Genomic DNA, 19965 nt, shown 5'->3' on the forward strand with positions numbered 1-19965 from the left:
CCTCACTATTGGCCGTTAAGCTCTTAGTTAGACTAATCAGGTGTTTTAGACAATTAAAGTAAAACAGCTTGACAGAGTTAAAAAAATGCAACATAAAAGAATGCAACAAATTTTGCATCATTAAAACAAATGTTCCAGCCAGGCAGTGGTGGCACACTCCTTGAATCCCAGCACTTGGGAGGCAGAGCCAGGTGGATCTCTGTGATTTCAGGGCCAACCTGGTCTACAAAATGAGATCCAGGACAGGCACCAAAGCTATACAGAGAAACCCTGTCTCAAGAAAAAAATAAAGTCCACTGCATAATCAAATGTAGCATATCTTAAGATCATATTTCACAGCAGTCCTCCCCACACCTCTATGAGTCTCAGACTGAGTTCTTCTTCTTCTTCTTCTTCTTCTTCTTCTTCTTCTTCTTCCTCTTCTTCTTCTTCTTCTTCTTCTTCTTCTTCTTCTTCTCCTTCTCTTTCTCCTTCTCCTTCTCCTTCTTCTTTGTTTTGTTTTCAAGACAAGGTTTCTTTGTGTAATAGTCATGGCTGTCCTTGAACCGGCTTTTTAGACCAGGTTTGCCTTGAACTCAAGAGATCTGCCTTCCCCTACCTCTGCCTCTGCCTTGCATCCCAAAATGCTGGGGGGAAAGTCCTGGCTGGGCTCATAAATGACACTTCAAGGTCCTTGTTTCCTGGAAACATCTTACCCATTATACTTCAGCTTCCAGGGATAGACAGAATGATGTTCTCTGAGGATATATTTATGTTTGGTAGACAAAGACTACAATCATCATAGCCAAGCTCTTTCCATAGGTGCTTTATTAGAGGACACAGTGTGTAGTGAAGACAACTAGGCAGGCAGGGATAGTGTCCAGTAACTGAGGTGACAAGTCTAACAGCCATTGCCTTTGTAGTACTTGATGTATGGAGTCATGGAGAAGCAGATGGCTGCCTGGCGGTCACAGTTGCAGATGAAGGCCTCACAGGGGTTGTTTTTGTCTGAAGAGAAACAAGAAAGGAAGCTGAGTGGAGCCCATGACCCTGCACCCAGTGATTTATAACCAAAAGACATCAGTGCATCTCCCATAGGTGCATACTCAGGGTTGAGAGACAAAGCACAAATAAATAAAAAAAATTCTTAATTAAAAAAAAAACTCAAAAAAAAAGAGACAAAGCACACAAAAGGACATTGGGTTGTCCAAATTGCTGGAACACACTGATGATAAGATCTTTAGTTGTTGTGGGCTGGGGAGATGGCACAGTTGGTAAAGTGGTTGATATACAATCCTGAGGGCCTGACCTAGGATGCCCAGAGACCATGGAAAAAGCAAGGTGTGGTTGGGGCATCTGTAACTCTATTGGGAAGTGGGAAGCACAGATCCCCAAAACTTGTTGGTCAGTCAGGCTAGCTAAAGGTGAGTGTCATGTTTAGAGAGAGAGATCCAGGCTCTAAACACATAGTGGAGAGTGGCTGAAAAAGACACAGGATGCCAACTCATTCCTATACATAAAATCAATAAATATATTAGTCCTAAAACCAAAAAAAACCTACAAATATGAACTACTGCTTCTAAAATTATATGATTTAAGACAATCCTCCTACCTCCTCCTCCTCCCAAGTGCTGGGATTACAGGTGTGCACCATCACACTCAATTTATGAGATCTAGAGGTGGAACCCAGGGCTCTGTGCTTGCTAGGCAAGCACTTTAGCAACTGGGCTATATTCCCTGCCCTCTAAATTCTCACCTGTAAAATGGGAATGATAAATCTTGCCCTGCATAGGTGTTTAGTCCAGTATCTGGCTTATAGCCAATGATGTAGCGTTCAAGTGTTGAGTCAACTAGGAATCAGTAAACATAACAGCTAATAGGAGAGGCTTTGGGCAGGCAAGTTGGCTCAGGGAATAAAGGCACTTGCTGCCAAGTCTGAACATGAGTTGCATCCCCAGGACTCACATGATTGAAGGTGAGTACAGATTCCTTCAGAGATCCACAGGTGTGTATTGCACAGCCATGTCTCACACACAAATATATAAAATCTTTAAATGTTTTTTAAAAAGGCATTGAATGATATAGATGATCGATCCTGAACCAAATGCCATCACTTCTAAGCTGGGTGACCTTGGGCATCTGGCCAAGGCTTCCTCATCTTCACCATCAGGGACTCTGTTGTGTGGTATTCTGATTGTGTTCTGACAAATAAAGCTTGCTTTGAGTCAGAGGACACACTAGCCACTAGCTGACCATATTTTTGGAGGACTGTAGACAGAGAGGTCAAGAAGTGGTAAGGTAGAATGAGGGAGGTAGGAAGCAACAGGTGGCTGCTCCCTGTTCTCTGATCTTTCAGGTTCTTGCCCCAATATTTGACTCCCAGTTTTGGATTGATAAAGATTAATTAGATTAACACATCATCTGGTGTTCAAATTTTGGGACACAAATTCACAAAATAGCTGCTTGCCCATGGCTTTGCAGGCACCGGCATCCGCCAGAGCTGTAAGTGGGAGCTGGCTTTTCCTTTGCTCCCCCCAAGCCCTCTGAGTAGGTCTGGGATTTTCCTATTGCAGCCTTTCTACAGAAATCTCCACAAGCCCCAAACTCAGCCACTAGAGTTAGTCCCTCACATCTGGCCAGCTCTGCCTTCAGGCAGCTCTGTGTTTTCACTTCCTGCCAACCACACATGAGGCTTTTGTACATTCCCTTGTATCTTCCTTTCAGACTGCTGGCTCTTTGGCTACTTTTTCCTGTGGGTTGTGGACTTCCCTGGACCCTGTTCGCAGGATGCTGACATGTGATCAGGGACAGCTGTTCTCGGCCAGGCTGTGCACCACCTGTGTTCTCTGCCCAGATGTGCTGCACAGCAATCTTAGCCACACACTAATTCATTGTCAACATCAGCAGATTTTTTTTGAGACAACTGAGATTTTTAAAAGCATGAATTAGTTAAAGAGAGAGAGAGAGAGAGTTTTTCCCATGTTAAAAAATGGGAAACACTATTATGATGGAAGGAGTTAGGTCTCTGTATGGTTCCACAATGGATGGTTTAAAAACTGGAGCAATTAAATAAGGGGATAATTAACTTAGTTGTGATTTACATAACATTAATTATAAGCATTGTTGGTTTGGTAATTCTTGGGGGCTTGGGGGTTTTTGTTGTTGTTGTTGTTGTTGTTGTTGTTTTGGTTTTTCGAGACAGGGTTTCTCTGTGTAGCTTTGCACCTTTCTTAGAACTCACTTGGTAGCGCATACTGGCCTCCAACTCACAGAGATCTGCCTGGCTCTGCCTCCTGAGTTCTGGGATTAAAGGTGTGCACCACCTCCACCTGGTGGTAATTCTTGTTTTATCACTAAAAATGTTTGTTGATATTAATGCCAAAAATGAGAAATTGGCTGATAATATGCAGCCCTACAACTAGTTACTAAAGAAAAAATGCAATTTTGAGTGATAAGTTAGAAGCCTTAGAAGTACTCATTAAAACAGATCATAGAGATATTCAGACAAAGACAGGGGAATTTAAGGGAGAATCAACCTTAACATTACATTATGAAATTAGAAAGGAACATCCCAAGATTATCAAACAGGAACCAAACAGGAACAACTACCAAATGACAGGTATCCCCAAGGCTATATAAGAGCTGACTGTTCCTGCAGAAATGTTAGATTTGAGGAGATTTAAGGAAGCAATAGTCTCATATGATATGCATACTCATTTTGTGAGGCAGATGTTAAATTCTTGGTCAACTAGTAACAGAATTATCCCACAAGACTAGAAAGACTTGGTTACAACAGTATTGCAACCTGATCCTCAATTACAATGGAGGACTTAGTGGAAAGATGAGGCTAAGACCATTGAAAAATGAAGTAGGGATAGAGGTATAGAAATTTCCCAAGACCAATAGCTTGGAGATGGTGATTATGCTGATGTACAAAGACAGTCTCTATATGATGACCACACCCTGGGTCTATGCCATGCAGCAGCACTGAATGCTTGAGACAGATTTGAAGAAGTCAGAAAAAGAACTGGGTCATTTACTAAAGTTATACAGGGCCCAAAAGAAAACTTCACTGATTTTTTTAAATAAGGATTGACTTCAGCTATAATTAGAATGATGCCAAATCCAAAAGCCAGATAAATAATAATTGAATCTTTGCCTTTAAAAAGGCTAATTCACAATACAAAAAGGTAATTAGGCCTTTAAAGGCAAGGCCAAAACACACAGAGGAATGAATCTGAGATACAATCAATACTGAATCTCATAACCAAGATGATGCTTGCATAGGAGAGGTGATTTCCAAAGGCTTGAAGAAAAATTGAAATGTCAAATGTTGGAGAAAGGGAAAAATGTCAGATGTTTTAATTTTGATAAACAGGTCACCTAAAAAGTGGTTGTAGGCAAGGCATTCCTAGACATAATATTTTTTTCTAGGAATAATCCAAACAGAGGGCTCCTGCCTTCTGGAGCATGCAGAAGGTGCTGCAAAAGCAGACATTGGACCAATGAGTGCAGATCAACAAGGTACAAACAAGATAACCCTTTGCCATTGGGAAAAGTCTTGGGGAGACCATCACAGGCCCCCTTGTCAGATTTGGTTTAGTCATTCCCAAATGCCATCATGGGAGAAACTCTTCCCCAGAGCAATTTGCCTAATGCCTATTATAAAAAAGCATACTGCTCTGGATGATAGAATAGCTTTAGAAGATAAAACCAAAATTTCAGCAGAAACCATAAAGCAAATATTTTGGCAAACTTCTATAAATGATCAAAGACCAAAGTTAAAAATTTGAATAAATAACATTGTATTGAGGGTCTTGTAGACATGGGTGCAGATGTAACAATAATTGCACCAGAATCTTGGCATCCAAATTGGCCTCTTCAGGAAATAAAATGTTCACCTTTTAGGGATCAGAACATTATGTCATGTAAAACAAAGCATAAGATGGGTCAAATGTATAGAGCCAGAAAAACAGAGAAGAAAATTAAAGCCATATGTGGCTAACAAGGCAATTAATTTATGGAGATGTGATTTGTTACAGCAATGGAATACCCAGATTAACATTCATCCAATCTCATAAACAAACCATAAACTAACATATGTTCCTGGGACAAATATGAAAAGGTACTATGAAGAACAGTCACTGACCATTCAGGTTGTTCATAAACAGGGCACAACAGCTGCTGATCTTTCAAAAATACCAACAGCCCTAACTTTCAAATGGTTAACAGACAAACCTGACTGGGTGGAACAATGGCCTTTGACCTCTGAAAAATTATAGGCCTTAGAACAGCTGGTACAGGAGCAGTTAAATTCTCAACATATTGAAGAATTGACTATTCCTTGGAATTCTCCTATATTTGTCATTGAGAAGAAACCTGGAGCCAGGCAGTGGTGGCACATGCCTTTAATCCCAGCACTTATATGCTATTCTCATGGTATTCTTAGATTTTCCTGAACCTCTTAATATAGTTACTGTAGACAAATTGTTAAACGGTCTTTTTTTTTAAGAGTTATTTATTTATTGTGTATATAGCATGTATGACTACAGGCCAGAAGAGGGCACCAGATCTCATTATAGATGGTTGTGAGCCACCGTGTGGTTGTTGGGAATTGAACTCAGGACCTCTGGAAGAGCAGTCAGTGCTCTTAACCTCTGAGCCATCTCTCCAGCCCACTAAATGGTCTTATTAATAAAAAAAAAAAACCTGGAGTCAAATATTGGGGTTAAAACCGAGAGATCAGAAAAATAGAAAGAAGCCAGCCACTTAGAGTTCCTCAGCCAAAGAGACCTACCTCCTGTATACCCACACCTATATGCCTTTCTGTTCTGCCATCTCATTTCCTCTCTCCACCCAGCTACATCACTTCCTTTTCCTGCCCAGATCTGTCACATCCTGTCTGTCTGTACAGACCTCCAGTCCTTTATGGTTAGTGCTGGAATTAAAAGTATGTACCACCACTCCCGGCTCTGTTCCCAGTGTGGCCTTGAACTCACAGAGATCCAGATGAATCTCTGCCTTCTGAGTAATAGGATTAAAGGTCTGTGCTACCATTGCCTGCCTGACCTCTATGTTTACTATAGTGGCTGGCTTTTTCCTCTGATCCTCAGATAAACTTTATTGAGGTACACAGATAAAATATAAATATAAAATATAACCACAAGTTACTGACTCTCAATATGCAGAAAGAGTTGATTTACATATTGAAATTCCTGACTTTATTCCAGATGATTCGAATTGACATTATTTATCAGTTATAAGAAATAATCAAAAACAGAAATCATCCCTTATAAATAACAGATATCAGATCCCATACAGGTCTACCAGACCCTCTAGTGAAATATAATGATGAAATTGATCAACTGTTCATAGGAAATATGCCAGAAGCCTCAGAGTTTCATAAGACACAACATGTCAACAGCAAGGGTGTGAAAGAAGAGTTTTCCATCACTTGGCAACAAGCCAAGGAAACTATAAGGAAATGTCCTACTTGTTCTTTGTATAACCAAACTCCACTACCTTCAGGAATTAACCCAAAGGGTACTCAAAGAAATGAAATTTGGCAAATGGATGTGTTTCATTTTGCAGAGTTTGGAAAATTAAAATATGTATACCATACCATAGATACATATTCAGTATTTCAATGGGAAACTGCCTTGAGTTCTGAAAAGGCTGATTCTTAATCACACGTTTGTTAGAAGTTATGACCGTTGGGGGACACCTGTACAAATGAAGACTTACAATGCCCCAGCATATGTCTCTAGTAAAATGAAACAGCTTTTTGCATATAACAACATTAAAGCATATTACAGATATACCACACAATCCTACAGGGTAAGCAGTTACAAAAAGATCTAATCAATTCTAAAAGATACACTTAATAAACAGAAGGCATGGGCTGGAGAGGTGGCTCAAAAGTTAAGAGCACTGTCTGCTCTCCCAGAGGTCCTGAGTTCAAATCCCAGCAACAACCATCTGTAATGAGATCTGCTGCACTCTTCTGACCTGTAGTCATATATGCAGTATACAAAATAAATAAATTTAAAAAATAAAAATAAAACAATAAATCGCTCTTAGAAAAATAAATAAATAAAATAAACAGAAGGGGTAAATAAAGACCACCACCCCCAGACTTCCCCACCCCAGGGCAGCACCACACCCGACTGGGGTTCCTCTCTGCTGGGCTGGCAGGACAGCCTTAGCCGCCATGTCTTCCAGGGCCAGTGTGACCGCCATGCAGCGCCTGGTGGAGCAGCTCAAGCTGGAGGCAGGCGTGGAGAGGATCAAGGTCTCTCAGGCAGCCAGCAGCAGAGCTTCAGCAGTACTGCATGCAGAATGCCTGCAAGGACGCCCTGCTGCTTGGTGTCCCAGCTGGAAACAATCCCTTCCGGGAGCCCCGATCCTGCGCTTTACTGTGAAGACTGGGAAGAAGGTCGCTGGGAAAGCACATGGTGATGGATGACCACGACCATGGCCCAAGAAAATAGTTTCAACAGCCAAATCGCCAAATCACCTTCTCTGTTGCCTGCTCCTAGAGCCAAATTCTTCAGATATCAGTTTTTTTTAACCTCACCACCAAATTTACTAAGATGCACCTCTTCCCTCATAGAACTTGTGTTGCTCTGCCTGGGATATAGGATGTTTTACTTACTGGGTGTTTGCATTTTAGGAAGGAAACGTTTTATTTTCAAAAACAGTATTTGTAACTTTCCTAACATTTTTATACTCTAATAAAATTTGTTCATAAGAATTCACAATTACTAAATGAAAAGAAAATATAAAATTGGGGGACTAATTGATATCCTGAATTTTTTAAAGGAGGGTGTTTTTATTTTTTAATGAGATATGGTCTTACTTGGACAGTAGACTTGGGAGATGTTCGTTAGCCAACTGAAAGGTTGATGTAGCGTTAGGTTGCCCATCCTGGGTGAGGTTGGTTAGCTCTTTCTTTAGTTCCTTTAGTTTACAATTTATAATTGTGTTTGTAGCTCTTAAAAATGTGTTTATGCTGGGCTGGAGAGATGGCTCAGAGGTTAAGAGCACTGGCAGCTCTTCCAGAGGTCCTAAGTTCAATTCCCAGTACCCACATGGTGGCTCACAACCATCTGTAATGAGATCTGGTGCCCTCTTCTAGCCTGCAGGCAGAACAATATACATCATAAATTTAAAAACAAAAAAAAAAAAAACTTCCTAAAAAAATGTGCTTATGCCTTTAAAAAAATGTTTAAAATGTGACCTACATTCAGAACATTGCAATTGGTTAAAAACAAAATGTGGAAATATTACAACCTAAAAGAATTAATGTCACGAGTATTTTATTAGGGTGATGTGCCTTTGATTTAATTGGGGACACTTTTAGAAGGAAAGTTTGTGTTTATGATAACCTTTGAAGAACTTGGAAATAAAATTTTTGCCTAACACAAAAAATAAAATAAAATAAAATAAAGACCCCCAGAGATAGACTGCACAATGCTTTATTAACTTGAAATTTTCTAAATGCTGGTGAGAAAGGAACAACAGCTGCAGAGAGACATTAGATAATAGAAAAAAGCTGCTTAATTAAATCAGCCTGTATACTTTAAAGATGTGTTGACCTCAGAATAGAAACCAGGATATGTGCTGTGTTGTGAAGATGTTTTGATTTGTTTCCACAAAAAAAGAAAAGCTATGGATACCATCAAAATTGATAAAGATTATATTTGAACAAGAGAGACCTCTTGATTAGAAAAGGGGACAGTCCATCAACCAGCATGACCTTTCAATCTAAACTAACTTATAAGACTAGCAAATGTTTTTCATTTGATCAGATATAACTTGCAAAGAAGGAAACTCCCCAAAGTTAGGTTTGGGGCAGGGTTTTGCTGTGGGATGATTTGTATGTCCTGTGGGAGCCCTTCTTGGGTTCCTTGTGGCGTTACCCAGCAGGTCCGTATAGAGGATGATTAGGACCATGGGCCTGAGTGCAGGTGTTTGAGATGGTCTGCACTTGGCTGTGCTGGGGGATGGTCTGTATGTCAAGTTGCTCTGATTGGTCAATAAATAAAACTTGATCGGCCTTGGCTAGGCAGGAAAGATAGGCGGGACTAACAGAGAGGAGAAATAAAAGGACAGAAAGGCAGAAGGAGACGCTGCAGCCACCGCCATGACCAGCAGCATGTGAAGACACCGATAAGCCACCAGCCATGTGGCGAGGTATAGATTTGTAGAAATGCGTTAATTTAAGATATAAGAATAGTTAATAAGAAGCCTGCCACGGCCATACAGTTTGAAAGCAATATAAGTCTCTGTGTTTACTTGGTTGGGTCTGAGCGGCTGTGGGACTGGCGGGTGACAGAGATTTGTCCTGACTGTGGGCAAGGCAGAAAAACTCAAGCTACAAATGGCGCCCAACGTGGGGCTAAAGAAAAAAAGGGAAGAAAGAAAAAAGAGGGACTAAAGAAAAAGGACAAATGAACAGGGATAAAGGCCGGTGTTATGAAAAAAAAAATACTAAAGACAAAGTCCCTTAACCAAGAGGCGCTCCAATAAAGTGTGATCTGAGAAGAATCCTCGCGTGGTGGTAAAGAGGATTCAGAACTCAACACAGGGAGCGGTGACATCGGTAAGTTCTCCAGGAACAGTGACGTCGGTAAATGCCCCACAGTTCCTAATTCTCTCTCTCAAATGAGCGGCAGCCGCCGGTTTGAGTTACTGGCAGGTTCCTGGCATGTGTGCTTGACCTGCAGTATGGCGGGAATGAGGCCTCTGCAAGTGGCACATTAAGCTGCATGGTGGATTTAGCCTTTGCTAGTTACAAAACAAAAAAGGTTTCTGGGCTACACGCTGCTTGGATAAAAGTGTAGACCCACTATTTCTGAGACTTGATGGCTCCCAGAGCTGGCAGAAAATGTACCACCGCCAAGTTGGGAAATTGAAGGGGGCGGAGCCAGCAGCCACAGAGCCGTTTCAGGCTTAGAAGGCTACAGTTTAAAGCAATAAGTTTGCAATAAGACAGATTCAGATGGAACAAGACTTTAAATGCTTTACAATGTGTGTAAAAATGTACATAGGCTTGGAAGAGAGAGGAAAAGGAACATAGACAGTTATATAAAGAAATAGAAAGTTTAAAAAAATAAAGTCTTTAAAGAGAAAGTAAAAGCAATATAAAAAATAAGCCATGTAAAGATGAATATCACACAGAGAGTTTGGATTATATTGTCTTTGGGATTTTTAACTGCAGAAAAACATTTGATCGTAAAAGATGTTGAGTTAAACCAATATGTATATATTAAAGATACCTTGACTTTAAAATTTGGATATAAGGATGTGTTACTTTGGAAAGGAGACTCTGCTTTTGTCTCTACAGAAAGCCAGAGGCTATGGATTTGTTCCAGATTAAGATACATCAGGTTTGACCAGCCAAGACCCCCTGAAGGTCTCTGATGACACCATGGCCCAGATGATCCAACATCCAGAATCGTTTCAAGGCAACTGGCTCAGACGATACAGTCTCACGGACTACTCCATGAACCTGAAATTTTCTTTGTGTCCCCATGAGATGCTGTGCCCCCCTCCAGCAGGAAGTAGTTAAGAGAAGCTACGCCCAAATTCCCAAATATACCAAGCTGGCTTTGGAGATGTATAAAAGTTAAAACCTTCCTTTTTAAAAAAAAAAGAAAAGGGGAAGTGCTGTGGGATGATTTGTATGTCCTGTGGGAGCCCTTCTTGGGTTCCTTGTGGCGTTACCCAGCAGGTCCGTATAGAGGATGATTAGGACCATGGGCCTGAGTGCAGGTGTTTGAGATGGTCTGCACTTGGCTGTGCTGGGGGATGGTCTGTATGTCAAGTTGCTCTGATTGGTCAATAAATAAAACCTGATCGGCCTTGGCTAGGCAAGAAAGATAGGCGGGACTAACAGAGAGGAGAAATAAAAGGACAGAAAGGCAGAAGGAGACGCCATGACCAGAGAGGCTGCAGCCGCCGCAATGACCAGCAGCATGTGAAGACGCCGATAAGCCACCAGCCATGTGGCGAGGTATAGATTTGTAGAAATGCGTTAATTTAAGATATAAAAATAGTTAATAAGAAGCCTGCCACGGCCATACAGTTTGAAAGCAATATAAGTCTCTGTGTTTACTTGGTTGGGTCTGAGCGGCTGTGGGACTGGCAGGTGACAGAGATTTGTCCTGACTGTGGGCAAGGCAGAAAAACTCAAGCTACAGGGTTTTGTTTTTGTCTTTCCAGGAAAATGAAGGCATTCAGCTAAAGAATCTAAAGACCACTAGAAAAATGAGATATCTGAAGAAAAAGGATGAATTATCCAGAGAAAATGTCCCAAGAAAAAATATAAATTAGCCTATTTGTATATCACATTTCCAACTTTCACAGAAAGCCAGAGGCTATGGATTTGTTCCAGATTAAGATACATCAGGTTTGACCAGCCAAGACCCCCTGAAGGTCTCTGATGACACCATGGCCCAGATGATTCAACATCCAGAATTGTTTCAAGGCAACTGGCTCAGATGATACAGCCTCACGGACTACTCCATGATCCTTAAATATTCTTTGCGTCCCCATAAGATACAGCGCCCCCCTCCAGCAGGAAGTAGTTAAGAGAAGCTACGCCCAAATTCCCAAATATACCAAGCTGGCTTTGGAGATGTGTAAAAGTTAAAACCTTCCTTTTTAAAAAAAAGAAAAGGGGAAGTGCTGTGGGATGGTTTGTGTGTCCTGTGGGAGCCCTTCTTGGGTTCCTTGTGGCGTTGCCCAGCAGGTCCGTATGGAGGATGATTAGGACCATGGGCCTGAGTGCAGGTGTTTGGGATGGTCTGCGCTTGGCTGTGCTGGGGGATGGTCTGTATGTCAAGTTGTTCTGATTGGTTAATAAATAAAACCTGATCGGCTGTGGCTAGGCAGGAAGGATAGGCGGGACTAGCAGAGAGGAGAAATAAAAGGACAAGAAAGGCAGAAGGAGACTCTGCAGCCACCGCAATGACCAGAGAGGCTGCAGCCGCCGCAATGACCAGAGATGCTGCAGCCACCGCCATGACCAGAGACACTGCAGCCGCCACCGCCATGACCAGCAGCCTGTGAAGACGCCGATAAGCCACCAGCCACGTGGCGAGGTATAGATTTGTAGAAATGGATTAATTTAAGATAAAGGAACAGTTAGCAAGAAGCCTGCCACGGCCATACAGTTTGAAAGCAAAATAAGTCTCTGTGTTTACTTGGTTGGGTTTGAGCGGCTGTGGGACTGGCGGGTGGCAGAGATTTGTCCTGAATGTGGGCAAGGCAGAAAAAACTATAAAGCTACAGATAAAATTTCATGAATCTTCCCAAATGTTTGTTTCTGCTGTTCTCTACAGACATATAATACAAATGGTCTTTTTAGTTCCAGTTCAATTAAAAATTAAAGCTGGCTTTGAAGTTAAAGCATGACTCTCTCCTTCCCTAAACTCAAGCTTATTAAGGGAAAATCCAAAATCTCTGTTTCATGTCAGAAGAGCCACCTGATTTGGGATAGAAGAAAAATAAAAATTAAGGGACTAGTCTATTGTCACTAATCTCCTATTCTTTGGTTTTTATTTTGACTCTTTAAATTTTTTTTTCTTAAGATATAAATATTATCTCAAAGTTATAAAATTAATATATATTAAACTTTTGTCATGATATTAATGGTCATATAGAGTAATAACTAATTCTAGAAAACAGCTTCATCTAGCCTCCTGTACATGATTTTGGGTTTGAGTTTCTATTAGGTAACTAGGAATTAAGGGGTTTTTTGTTGTTGTTTGGTTGGTTTTGTTTTTTGTTTTTTAAAATTTTTCAAGACAGCGTTTCTCTTGTTCTTGATCGCACTTTGTAGACCAGGCTGGACTCGAAGTCACAAAGATTCGCCTGGCTCTGCCTCCCGAGTGCTGGGATTAAAGGCATGTGCCACCACCACCACCACCACCACCACCACCACCACCACCACCCGGCTGAATTAAGTTTTTCCACTCTGGATGTACATAACAAATATGGTCCTCTGAGATCTACTGCATATGACATTTAAAATGTTTAAGTTTTCTCCAGTGAACCATTACCATGCCTAAGAGTGACCTTTGATGTCTCCAAAAGTAGGATGGGGTCCCACAATGACAATGCCACCTGCATTATGGTAACACCATTAAGCTGACAAACACTACCCAAAGATCAGCTTTGAACTAAAAATTGCTCAGGACAATTTCAAGGTGGCTAGTTGAAATGGTCCAGCCTCACAGACTACTCTAGACATAACCTGAGACAAGCCCTAATTTTCCCATTATACAGAGACTAGACAAAAATGATACAGCCAGCTCTCCCAGAACTTGACAATTATCCCAATTTTTAGGGGTCCCCTAAAGATGCTATTGCCCCCAGACAATAGGGAGTAATTTTTATAATATGACACCCACATTGTAAAGAGGTGGGATGGGTGAATTTTGTTCATTCAGTGGGTTATGGATATTTGTCATTATTTAGGGGGGTTGGTTACAAGTTTTTATTGGTAATGGTCAGGAAAAAAGCTGAACAAAGGAAGGAAATTAGATTCAGGAATCTTGTTCTAAAAGGTAAAAGGGAGGATATAGAAATGATAGAATAAAAATGTAGATTATTGAGTCTACTTTTAAACCTAAAAAACAACTACTAGCCTTAAATATTTTACATTGGTATGAATTTTTGTATATTGATACAAATTTGAGATTATTTTTGTTATACTGTATATGTTTCTACTCTTGTTTAAGATATTTTCATATATTGATACAAATTTAAGATTATTTTTGTTAGAATATACTGTAATACATTTCTACTCTTGTTCAAAGTATTGTACCTATACAGTTTACTTAACAATGTAATGTAAATTTCTAGTCCTTGAAACTTATTATTTTAAACTATTTAGGATAATAAAGAAATACAGGTTAGTAGTTAGTCACCTATTACAATCAAACTTGTAGTCATGTTAGGTATGTTTTCAAGGTCAAACGGAGATATATTTTAGATAAACAGGTGGTCTTCAAACACTTCAGAAGTCTACAGAATATGGCATTTAAGGTATTTTAATAACATAAGGCTCTTCTTTTCTTTTTGTGCAAATGAGACATCTGCTCCTGGCCATACCAATCTACTTCAGAGAAGATGGTGGACATTGAAGAAACCCCATATGAAGTTTACTTTCTTCATGACAAAGCTTAGCCACTAGATCAGAAACTGTCTTTGCCTCGACTGCTGACAGCATGCTGTCCAAAATGGACAAGAAGGACATAAAAGAAAGTGACTTCCAACCTTTATAAAGACAAAGTGGGACAGTCCTTTAAAAGTCCTGCTTCACAGAAAAGTCTGTCAGATGTTCTAGGCCTGTAGGCTGAAGAAGGATGTCCCAAGGTTGCAGCGGAACCTCGGGGGACTGTTTCCATCATTTCTTAGCTGTTTGCTCTGCACTTCCTGTTGACTCAGGTAATATTTCCTTCTCAGGTCTTTGATGAAGTTTAAGACTAGATAGTCATAGTTTTTTCTTGTCAACAAATTCACCTCACAAAAGAGGTGTAAAGTGCATAAAGTTGAAAGACATAAAAAGATAGTTTGGGCAGAAAATGAATTAGGTACAATGCTTTGGACTTACCAAGATAAGATAGATAATGGAGTATTTTCTCTCAATTTGGCAAATGGAAATGGAATACACATTGTTAACGTAATTATTGCCTGTGTGTTTGTATATAGCAAATTTATTTATTGTATATAGTTTTATTGTTGGTTAAAAACCTTTGTTTTTTGTTTAGAAAAAAAATGGAGGAATGTGTGATATTTTGATTGTGTTCTGACAAAGCTTGCTTAGAGTAAGAGGGCAGAGATAGCCACTAGCTGACCATAGAGGTTTGGAGGACTGTAGACAGAGTAGAGACAGGAAGTGGTAAGGTGCGGCTGAGAGAGGATCTCAGCCTTTTGAAAGAAGAAACGGAGGAGGTAGGAAGCAACTGGTGATAGCTCCCTGTTCTCTGATCTCTTACCCCAATATGTGACTCCTGATTTCTTTTATTGAAAAGGATTAGATTAACACTTCAGACCTCATCTATATTTTAGTGTCTACCTGATAAGGCTGTTGTGATGTCAAATGGGGTGAAGGAAATGACCACTAAATGGTGACTGTCCTTATACCTCCTGTGCCCCTTCCAAAGACACCCATGAGAAAGCAGAGTCCAGAGGTCCTGGAGGGTCAACCTACCACTGCAGGTGATCTCATTCCCAGAGCACGAGAATGCATAGGGGCTGGTGTAGGGGTTCCTTATGAGGAATCCACAGTTTTCCAGGCTATAGACCTGAGCGAGGCAGTTGTCACGAGTCCAGCAGCACCTGAGAAGTGGACAGAACAGCTGAGGGAGGAGTATGGACCCTCAGGAGGTCAATTCTCACCTGCATTCTTTCTTACTTTTTTTTTTTTAGCTGAAGACCGAACCAAGGGTTCTACCACTGAGTCTAAATCCCCAACCCCAAGACTTTCAATCCTAAAGACCTTTTTTTTTTTTTTTTTTTGGTCTTTTCGAGACAGGGTTTCTCAAAAGCTTTGCGCCTTTCCTGGAACTCGCTTTGTAGACCAGGCTGGTCTCGAACTCACAGAGATCCGCCTGCCTCTGCCTCCCAAGTGCTGAGATTAAAGGCGTGCGCCACCACCACCCGGCTGCTGCATTCTTTCTCAAACATGTCAGGATGACTTAAACATGGTATTCCAGGCGAAATGGTCCTGAGGCTCGAGAATTTGTGATTTCTATTAGTACATATTTATTGAAAGTAACTTCTGTGGAGTGTGGTGGTGCCCGCCTTTAAACCCAGTACTGGGGAAGCAGAGGCAGGTGGGTCTCTAAGTTTGAGATCAACCAGGATACTAAAGTGAAACCCTGTCACAAAAAAGAATTTTTTTAAACAAAGCTGCAGAAGTATGCCGAAAGTATATATTCTGAAGTTTCGATGACTTTTTAAAGCGAAGGCTGACACTCTGATGGGAGCTGTGATGGTTGGCCATGCCCTAGTCTGGCACTAGATGGCAGCAGGGCCCATTATTTACGTCTCACACATTCTGCTTTAAGGGCCCACTAGATACAGGGTCCTCATGGATTGATTTCTTTGCATAGCAAGAGAGGGAAATACATGCTGTGGGTGGGGATGCACGCCTTTAATCTCAGCACTCAGGAGGAAGAGGCTGGAAGGTCTCTGAGTTCAGGGTCAGAATGGTCTCTAGAGAGGGTTGAAGAACAACTAGGGATACACAGAGAACCTCTTTATGGAAACAAACAAACAAAAATAAATCATAATACCTAAAACAAAACATATGATGCTTGGTGAATATGCATGTCTCCTATTGATGTCTCGTGAGATGCTCTGCTTGTGTCCTGTCCACACCCCAACCCAGACCCTCCAGTCTCCCACCAGATGGATCACTCACCTGTCTATGTCTTCCACTGGGTTGTCCCAACTAAGCAAGCCACAGTAGCAGCCATAGTAACTGTAGTCTGAAAAGGGTTCAATCCAAGTAAAGGTGCACTCAAACGCATTGCGGAACTGCCACACAGCCCGAGGGCTGATGCTGGGTGCAGTAGCACCTGACACAAGAAAGCACAGCACACTCCATCAATCCCACTTGGCCTTACCAGGGGTCTGATGCCTGCCTGCTAGCTTCCTCCTGGACTCCTACCATCTGCTGCATGGAGAGAGCAGTGAATAGAGGTGTGAGTGTGTGCGTGTGTGCATGTGTGTGTGTGTGTGTGTGTGTGTGTGTGTGTGTGTGTGTGTGTGCGCGCGCGCGCGCGCGCGCGCGCGTTTGCCTGCACACAGGTTGAAAGCAAGCATTGGAGTACCCACCTGGGAGCACTCGTAAATGTCATGTTACACATGAGGAGGTCACAGGACACTTTTAGGGAGTTGGTTTTTCTCCTTCCATCTTGTAGGTTTAGGCAACCAAACAAAGGTCACCAGACCAGGGCAGAAAGCTGTCTATCTATTTGAAACAGAGGTTTGCCCTGTAACCCAGGCTAGTCTCTGATTCTGTGGCAACCCTGTAGCCTCAGCTTCCCCAGTGGTAGGATTATAAATGTACTCCACTGTACCAGCGGGGCTGAGTCCCCAGGACTAAGGTCTATAGACATTGTCTTTTACCTTTCTTCTTTCTCATTTCTCACCATCAGGACAGACAGCCACCACACTGTGACCTGCCCTGGGGTCCCTGTGTTGAGGAGCTGAGAACACTCTCCAGTCAGCAGCCAGGGACAAACTGACCTCTTAGATCAATAACCCAACAATCCAAGCATCTCTTGAGTTTGAAAGCTGCCCCACCCCTACTCAAGCCTGGGTAAAACCCTAGCCTTAGCCAGCAGTGGGATTCATCACAGTTCTAGCTCAGACCTTGAGTCAGAGAAGCAGCCAACACATGCTCATTGTTTTACACTGGAAGAATTAGAAGGAATCTGTTGTGTGGCCATGCACAGCTCATAGACAAGGATAATGGTCAGATCATCATTGTAATGTCAGCATTTGACACAACAAACTGTTCATCAGCTGAGGAGTAGGTAAATGACAAGGATTCAGTCTGCAGTGGGATACTTGGTCGCCATTAAAAGGCAGGAAAATTCAGGTAGAGTGGAACACGCACTGTGTAACCCCATCTCTCTGGGTCTGAGGCAGGTGAATAAGAAGCTCAAGGTTACCAGGGGACAATGTCACAAGACTTTAATCCCAGCACTCTGGAGGCAGAGGCAAGTGGCTATCTGAGATCAAAGCCAGCCTAGTCTATAGAGTGAGTTCCAGGACAGCCATGGTTACTATGAGAACCATGTTTAGAAAAAATAAGTTCCAGAAGCAAGTGTGGCATGTATGTCATCCTAACACTTGGAAGGTGAGGCAGTAAGCTTTCAATCTGGACATAATGTTGAGTTGGAAGACATCCTGAGCCACATTATATGATCATGGAAAAAAATAATCAGAGCTGGAGAGATGGATCTGGGGTCAGACGCACTTGCTGAGCTTTTATAGGACCCAGGCTTGGTTCCAGCACCCATGTGGCAGCTCACAACTGCCTATGACCCCAGTTTGAAGGATCAGACCCTTCCTCTGGCCTCTGTAGACACTGTTCACATTCAGTTCACAGACACATGTGCAGGCAAAACACTCAGACACATAAAATATATGTCAATATTTTGTAAAAGGACAAGAAAATCAAATTGCCAGGACACCTTAGGGTCAGGGAAATGGGTGCCAGGGTAATATGGCAGAGGCAGAAGTACTTTCTTTGCTTGGGTAGGTGAATGTAGTGGACTTTTCCTAAGGAGTCATCTGAGTTCAGGTCTAGGAGCTAAAGGTGCCAGCTTTTGTCAACATGGGCGTGAGAAGGAAATCCTACCCCAGATGCTATTAGAACCCCAACCAGAACTTCAGGTGTGACCATTGAGGCACTGTGAAGACAAGGGAAATGGGGGGGTCACTCAAAGAGGACAAGGGTCCTACCTGTGAGCAGAGTGACCAGCAGAAGGAGTTTCATCCCGAGTGAGGGGAGGACTCAGTGACTTCTCTTTATACTCCTGTGGCTGTGCTCTGACAGTGTCCAGTCAGCACACGGGGTCTGTGACTACTGTGTGTGTAGCACAGAAGTAGAATATGTGCACCCTCACACACAGTCCCGACCTGCAGAGCTGCTGTAGATGGTGACAGAGACTGAATCAGTGCTGTCACAGAGTCACAGAGAAAGGGCTAGCTCAACACCCCAACCAGCTCAAGTCAGTGACTGGCATAGTGCCAAGTCCCTCCCCCATGGATGCTCTGACATCATAAGAAGATCTAGACACTGCTCCTGGGGTTGGGTCTGAGGGATGCTGACAGTGACGTGTGGCCCCAGACAGGAGTAGCTGTCCCCAACAATCCTCCATGTTAAGTGTATAAAGTAAGCACTGAGTCTATCCCAAGAACCTCACACAGCCTTGAGCTAGATTCAGTTACAAATTAATGAATGTGAGTGTGTGTGTGTGTGTGTGTGTGTTTGTGTGTGTGTGTGTGTGTGTGTGTGAGAGAGAGAGAGAGAGAGAGAGAGAGAGAGAGAGAGAGAGAGAGAGAGAGCACTTGTATGCACAAGTGGAGGTCCGAGGACAACTCTGTGGAGTCAGTTCGCTCCTTCCACCTTTAAATGGGTTCCAGGAATTGAACTCAGGTCTACAGGCTTGCATCATAGGCTGCATCTTACTAGCCTTCAAACTTCATTTGAAAATTAGGAGTATAGCAGATGGTGGTGGTGGTGTACCCCTTTAATGCCTCTAATGTCAGCACTCATGAGGCAGAGGCAGGTGAATATCCAAGTTTGAGACCAGCCTGGTCTACAGAGTGAGTCCCAGGACAGCCATAGATATGCAAAGAAACTGTCTCGAAATACCAAAACTAAAAACAAACACACATACAAATAAATAAATAAATAAATAAGCAAATAAATAAAAAATAAAGACAGACAAGAAGGGAGGAGAGACAAAGGGGAGGAGGGAAGAAGGGAAGAGAAGGAAAAGAAGAAAGGAAGGAAGACAGCAAATGTCTTCACAACAGATGTGCCCAAGGACCAATATAATGTAGGCAATCCTTCAGCTGAGGCTCTCCCTACCCAGTGTGTGAAGCTGACAATTAACCATCGCAGGGGCTGGAGAGATGCTCAGCACTTAAGAGCACTTTCTGTTCCTCCTGTGGATCCGAGTTCAATTCTCAGCAACCACATGGTGGCTGTTGAACCATGTCTGCTGGCCCAATGCCCTCTGACCTCTGTGTTTGGCCTTCTCCCATATAAACTCTAACTTAGCACCCCATCACCTCCTTTTCCCCACTTCTCAGATCTTACCTGGATAAAAACCATGTCGGGGGTGACTTGAGTTGGTTGTGCCCAAGTGCAAGATCCCCCTACCCTTCCAGCCAGTCTCTGGACAGCTACTACCAGCTACTTACCAGTCACTGTGTCTGCGAAGTCGG

General features: G+C 42.2%; 1 protein-coding gene and 1 pseudogene across 1 annotated transcript; one reads left to right on the top strand and one right to left on the bottom strand.

The window, feature by feature from the left end:
• Nucleotides 1-649: 649 nt before the first annotated feature.
• LOC114682603 (phospholipase A2-like) lies at nt 650-19852 on the bottom strand. The gene is made up of 3 exons (XM_037198512.1): nt 19838-19852; nt 15203-15350; nt 650-987 (listed from the first exon to the last, which is right to left on the bottom strand). Exons 1-3 carry the CDS (start codon nt 19850-19852, stop codon nt 881-883), a joined length of 270 nt encoding a protein of 89 aa, XP_037054407.1. The 3' UTR covers nt 650-880.
• Nucleotides 7190-7400, top strand: LOC114682616 (annotated as a pseudogene).
• Nucleotides 19853-19965: the final 113 nt, after the last annotated feature.

This window comes from Peromyscus leucopus, chromosome 23 (assembly GCF_004664715.2).
Source record: "Peromyscus leucopus breed LL Stock chromosome 23, UCI_PerLeu_2.1, whole genome shotgun sequence".
In the NCBI taxonomy this organism is placed as follows: Eukaryota; Metazoa; Chordata; class Mammalia; order Rodentia; family Cricetidae; genus Peromyscus; species Peromyscus leucopus.